Source organism: Prunus avium, chromosome 8, assembly GCF_965620075.1.
Source record: "Prunus avium chromosome 8, drPruAviu1.hap1.1, whole genome shotgun sequence".
Lineage (NCBI taxonomy): Eukaryota > Viridiplantae > Streptophyta > Magnoliopsida > Rosales > Rosaceae > Prunus > Prunus avium.
The window spans coordinates 1,048,196-1,055,152 of NC_142291.1; the positions used below are offsets into that span (position 1 = coordinate 1,048,196).

A 6,957-nucleotide genomic window follows, 5' to 3' on the forward strand; every position below is an offset into this window, starting at 1 on the left:
TGCAGCCTCGCACAAGACAGCAAGGGTTCTTCTAGGCGCAACCGGGTAAAATCTTTCTTTCAGTCTCAAACTAGATTCTGCATGGCAAACAACAAAAGCGAAATGATAATCAAACAGAATTTCAATACAAAATTCTTGTGCTATCGAAACTAACTATTGCGGACTTGGTATTTAGTCCATGGACAAAAATACATGGCCTTAACAAACTTGTGGATGACAACAGTTTGTACCAGAATAGTTTATATGATGCAAGATTACGGAACTCAAGGCATATATAAAAAGCGAAAAAGGAAAACGAAGAGACCAAAAGAAAAAATTAAAACCTTACATACCTCCTTCCAAAACAACTAGGACAAGCATTCACGACACAACCTCAGTGATGATTTGTAATAATGGTAGATCTCAGGGATGTGTTGTACCTTTTCACGATCCACACCTCCTTCTCGTATGGAATCCTTAAGTTCATTTGATACAAGCCCCAATGTCAATACTTTTAGTTCAGTGAGGTATTGAAGACCCTGTGGCATTGTGTTTAGTTCTGGGCAGTTATCAAACCATAAGGTTTGGAGATTTGACATCACCCCTTTTTCTATAGTTACCTTGTTCAATAAGGGGCAAGTAGACAAACGCAATCTCGTAAGCTTTGCAAAGCCTCCGCTGAAACATAACTCTTTGCCAGCATATGCATTAACAAGTGAAAGATTTCCCAAATTGGGCAGTGCTTCAATGTAAGGTAGTAAATCTTCTTCAATTCTAGACCAATGCAGATTCAATTGTGTGAGGCTCTGGAGTGAAACGAACCAACGTGGCACAATTTCCAATTTGCCAACCAAAATAACCCTTCGAAGGTGGGGAGGAGGTGAGCATAGTGTGTTTGTTCGAAGAACTTCCTCTTCATCGCTTGTCTTTAGAACCAACTGGTGAAGGAGCTTCATCTTTTGAATTGAGGCACATAGGTCCATCTCGTCTCTTTCTTTTACATTCGTAATTCCAATCCTTCTAAGTTGGGTCATATTACCCACAAGTCTAACAATGTTTCCTTCTAATTCAACACACGTCAAAACTTGCAATTTCTTCAACATACATATGTTTGATGGTGATCTTGTCCCATTCACATATCCAAAGCCCCTAGGCTCTTCAGTGTAACGATACATCATTAGATGACGCAAGTTTTGCAACTTGGCAATTCCACTTGGAAGTACCTCTATCTTTGAGTTCCTGATATCCAAAGTTTGAAGGTTGCGGAGCTTTCCAATGGATTCAGGAAGCTTCTTAAGTGGAGTTCCCCTTAAATTTAAGTATCTTAAATTGAATAAGTACGCAAATTCTTTTGGCAGTATATCAATTGGAACATATCCCAAATCTAGCACCCTCAACAATTTGAATCCAGAAGGCAATGTATTCGAGGAAGAGGATGAGGACATGTCAGTAACAAACACAAGAAGAGAACGAAGTTGTGCCATACCAGTGCCTAATTTAATTTCTCCTCCAGTGGTTTGAATTGACAAGCGGCGCACTTGAACTTCGTCCATAACTTCTTTTCCATCATATACAACACCAAACTTTTCTTTTTCTGATTTAGACAGGGCAAGCTCCCGCATAAGGTCATGCATCTTACATGCTTTTGGCCTTCCACTTGCATTCCTCCAAACAACATGTAGCATGCTACGGGAAATGAGCTCCATAAGATAGCTCTCAGCAACTTCTTCTGATGTGGCGCCTTTGACATCTTCAACAAACCCTTCAGCTATCCACAACCTAATGAGCCTTTTTCTTCGAATCAAATAATCTTCTGGAAAAAGGGAACAGTATAAAAAACAGTACTTCAATGGGTATGGTAAATCATCAAAACTAAACAACAAGATGCTCTTCACTGGCTCTAGCAACGGATGGTTAGTTAGATGCCAGTTTAAGCTGTTGTAGACTTTGATCCATTCTAATGACTTCTTGGAAGACATCAGACCACCTAATGCCACGACTGCCAGAGGTAGGCCATCACACTTTTCTACGAGTTCCTTAGCCAATGATTGAAGATCTGGTGGACAACTTTTATTCTGGTAAGATGAGAATGCTTTGCTGCTGAATAGCGCCCAAGCATCATTCTTTTCGAGGGGTTGAATGTGGTGAATATGACTTTGTACTCCAAAAGAATAGGATGCTACGTCTTCTCTTCGAGTGGTAAGCATGATTCGACTTCCAAACTGTGTATTTGGGAGTGCTATCCTCATTTCTTTCCAAAGTTTGATATCCCACACATCATCCATTACAACCATGTACCTTTTAGACTCCAAGTAATTGACCAGCACCTGTAGCAATTCTCTGTATGTCATGGAATTCATGTCTGCAGGGACCTTTTCCAAACTTGCTTCGTGGAATTGCTTAATCAAGCTTCTAAGCAAGTCGTCAATTGCATAAGTTTGTGAAACAGTTAGCCAAGCACAACAGTGGAATTGTTTCTTGACCCTTTCATCGTTGAAGGTCTTGGCAACTAAAGTCGTCTTCCCTGATCCTCCCATCCCCACCACAGATATAAGCGTTTGCTGTTGCTCTCCATTCATCAACCAATTCATCAATAGTTGCTTCTTTCTTTCAATCCCCACGAGCTCATCTTCCTTAATAAAAAGAGAAGATTCCGCTTGGTTCCGCATCCATTTACCGACATCATCACAAGTACTACTTGCTCCTTCTAATCCACCGACACCATATCTCTGATTCCTCTCCGGAATGGCTTTAATCATTCTTGAGATTATAAGCAACTTCTTTGACATTTGACGTCTGAACCAAACATTCTGTGGAATGCGAATAGTATGGTGGAGCCATTGGCCCTTATGACATCCTTGTTCATACATGTGATACATGAACTCATCAATGATGTCTTCAACATCATAGGCCATGCCTCTGACGCTTGCAACCCACGTCTCCCCACCTTTGGTGAGTGCCTTCTTGCCCTCAAAATCATTTAAGAAGGCCTTCATGCTTACAAGCTCATGCTTGATGTCATCAATTTCATCACGAACACCGCCTATGGAGGATGTTTCGTTCTCAATTATGGTCACAATTCTGCCGATCAAGAAGTCTGTTGGTAAGGCCATATTAGCCTCCAAACTAGTTGCTCACAATGGTAGAACGAATTTGAGTATAGAAAAGGTTGAAAGATGAGACAAATGATTCAAGTGACGATTTCAGCTGGCAGTGGCAGCTCCTCCAATGTGCAAGAAATTTCAGTGATTTGGAATTGTATTTTGAGCACAGCAAATGGGAAATGATATCTCAATTTGCCACTGAGACAAAGATGTCTTTGTGTGAAGATGGAAAGACTGGTCTTCTTTGTGCATCTGCTGGTTGCATATGTAATAATGTTGGAGATCGAAGGAGGTTGTGTTGTTTGCACTTTTTTTTTTCCTGATTTCACCATTCCACCTTGCATTGTTATTATACTCTTATTTAACTATCTGGTAGCAAATGTTGAAAAAGTCTACAAATTTAGTAGCAAAGAATGAATTGTCAATTGCTCAGAAATCATATTAAAAGCTTAAACTCATAACTCAATTTAAAAGGCAATATATTTTAATAGAAGCAGCTCATTACATGCTTGAAAGTTGGAAGGATGGAGTGGACGTGTAAGTTAGAGAACCCCAACAAATATTTAACCCACCCACATATCTCATGTAGTAATACAAGTGAGCTAGGGAATATTTGCAATTTGGTGTGTGATTAAGAAAAGATTTCTAATTTCTTTAATGGGTTATTTACACTAACATCCTTCAAAAATTACACCACCACCCCTTAGGAATGAGTTGTGTTTCAATATAGGCTTCGAAAAGCTTACACATTTGGAGTTACTTAGAGTTTGTCTGTAACGTTTTCATAGAATGTTTTCAAAGAATATTATTTTAAAATGAAAACGAAAAAAAAATTGGCATTTTCAAGATTTGAGCTACAAAAAGCAAGCTAAATCCGTGTATCAGTTTCGTGAGCTGCATAATGTATATGGTTAATTTATTTGATAATCATATTTCAGTTTCGTTGTAATATCTGTTGCAGAATCAAATTTTAGAAAAATAGCGCAAATATCACTTTTTTCTTAGATGGAAATACTGATCTTCTTTTCTTGCTTCTTGTTAATCAAAGCCACCATGTTTGATAATGTTGGAGATTGAAGGTTTTTTTCACAAGCAGCCATATGCTGTGCTGTTTGAACTTATTTTTTTGTTTGATGGGGTGGTGTTTTATTTACTTATGTATGTACAGATGGGGTGTTGTTTAATTCAGTAGCGACTTTTTTCTCATCCTAAATATTTGGTCAGGCGAGAAGACAAGTTCTTCATGGAATTGTAGCAATTAATTGTATTTGTTTTCTGAATTTTCATATCCTGGTAAGATATATATAATATCCAGTCAATAATGCTAGACTCGATGAGGTTTTTTTATTCATCAAATAATGTGTCAAATTGTCAACATACATGTCATTCTCATATAGAGTAGTGCGCTAAATAGATTTCAATTCATATATGGGTCCTTGTTTAAGTCAGATTAAATAAACGTTAAAGATGAACACCAGAGCGTAAGCGCTAATCAGTTAATAAGTTAATACGATGTGAGCCACTTGTTATCTCTCGACATTTTTTTATCCCATGATCTGAATCCATCATTTTATAAGTCATAATTGGAAGATCATCCTTACAAAAAAAAAATTCTCTTACATCAATAAATGAGACCAAATAAATGAAGCACGTCAAATGGAAAATGATATCTCAATTTGTCAATACATAACAGACTGAGACAAAGATGTCTTTGTGTGAAGATGGGGTGTTGTTTAATTCAATAGCGACTTTTTTGTCATCCCAAATATGTGGTCAGGCGAGAAGACAAGTTCTTCATGGAATTGTAGCAATTAATTGTATTTGTTTTCTTAATTTTCATATCCTGGTCAGATATATATAATATCCAGTCAATAATGCCAGACTGAGACAAAGATATCTAAATATAGGAGGTGTTGAAGTGTTGACTTGATGGCCCAAATATAGGAAGTGTTGACTAGAGACTCTAGACCAACAGCAACATAGCTGCTCCTGAAGGAGTCAAATGTCTTGCAGAAATGGAAGTGGATGGTGATCAGTGGCGGATCTACGTAGGGCCCCTATCTCTCTTTTTTTATATTCTTTTTATTCTTTTTCTTTTCCATCTCTCTCCAACTCTCCCTCCTTCTCTCTCTCTCTTTTTTGTTTGATGGGGTGGTGTTTTATTTACTTATGTATGTACAGATGGGGTGTTGTTTAATTCAGTGGCGACTTTTTTGTCATCCTAAATATTTGGTCAGGCGAGAAGACAAGTTCTTCATGGAATTGTAGCAATTAATTGTATGAATTTTCATATCCTGATAAGATATAATATCCAGTCAATACTCTTCTCTCTCTCTCTTTTTTTTATTCTCATATTTGTTTTTCTTCCTCTATCCACTCCGTCTCTCAAATTCTCAAGTGATAGTGCCATGTGATGTGAAAGTACCGTACTGTTTTACAACCAGCCATTAAAAAAACAGCTGTAAACATGAAAGCAATAGCTAATTGAGAAAAAAGAAAATTTCTTGCATTATTACTACGGAGAGAGCCTGAAGTGGTCCAAAGAAATTTCTTGCATTATTACTACGTACTGTTTGGACCAAAGAAATTTTCCCAAACGTGAACGTGATTTACGGAGAGAGCCTGAAGTGGTCAGTGCTCAAAACAAAAAGAGTAATGCTATTTGGACACACAATATTGACACACTTAGTGACACCCGCTGATGTGTCAATGTATCATTTGCTCTTCTTTTCTCCTCGTTTTCTGTTCAGCTAATGATACATTGACACATCAGCGGGTGTCAACTAAGTGTGTCAATATTGTGTGTCCAAATAGCATTACTCAAACAAAAAATAATTGAAAGTTGCGTCCCGTACATTATGACAACAAAGGTAAAGTGAATCCCTTTTCTTTTCTTTTTTCTTTTTTCTTTTTTCGGTACCTTTTTACCCAAATGAACTGCTTCCCTTCTCTTCTTATTTTTTTGGCACAAAGCGGAGCCAAGAGCCCAAAACCAAACAATTACAGCAATAATATCATTAAGGAAGGGAGGCTCCAACTCCAAAACATGAAGGCCTAAGAGCAACTCCAGCGGCATGACTGAGCCTCAGGCTAGGGGGAAAAAAATGAGAAAATCTGTTTCCAGCGAGGAGCCCAAGCCCGAGCACAAGGTGGGACCCAGCAACCTGGGCTGGCCCGAGGGCAAGGTTGGCCCGAGCTCCAGCCCTCGTCTTGGTGCTAACGTCATCGCTACAGTACTCTCGCTACAGTGCCGCTACATTTCACGTGAATAGTGGCTGCCCTAGCTCCCCCCTTGCCAATAGTGGTTGTCCTTGCAAATAGTATTGTGTGTTTCCACCCGTTGCCATGGCAAAGGGCAATTACTATTCATTTTTTTGTTTTTTTCACAAATTTGTTTACCTAAAAAATTAATTTGGATAATATTTTCAGATAAGATTTTTGGGTTCGTAGGTGTCAATATTTATTATAAAATTAATATCTCAATCGGATAAAATTTTGGTATTTATAGAAAAAAAAAATCAGTAATTTTTTAAATGCTAAAAAATTGGCTATCGTTGGATTGGAGAAAAAAATTTGATCGGAGAGCCCAGAGCGCGACACGTGGACTTTAGCGGCATTGTAGTGCATAGCACTGTAGCACGTGTAACGCGTACGTCAGCACCAAAACGAGGGCTGGAGCTCGGGCTAAACTGGCCTCCCCCCCCCCCCCCCCCCCCAGCCTTGGGCTCAGCCCTCCGCTGGAACTGCTCTAAAAGGAATTCATAGCTCTTGGCAGCTAACGCATCAGTAGCCTTATTTTGTTCACGGTAGACGTGGGATAGGGAGCATGACCAATCACCATGCAGCTGTAAATTATAGCAATAGAGAAGATTAA

The 6,957-nt window shown here is 38.7% G+C and overlaps 1 protein-coding gene across 1 annotated transcript; it reads right to left on the minus strand.

Annotated features, from left to right (window-relative positions):
• Positions 1-347: 347 nt before the first annotated feature.
• LOC110773099 (disease resistance protein RPM1) lies at positions 348-3,092 on the minus strand. The gene has a single exon (XM_088246148.1). The coding sequence runs from the start codon at positions 3,090-3,092 to the stop codon at positions 348-350; it is 2,745 nt and encodes a 914-aa protein (XP_088102274.1).
• Positions 3,093-6,957: the final 3,865 nt, after the last annotated feature.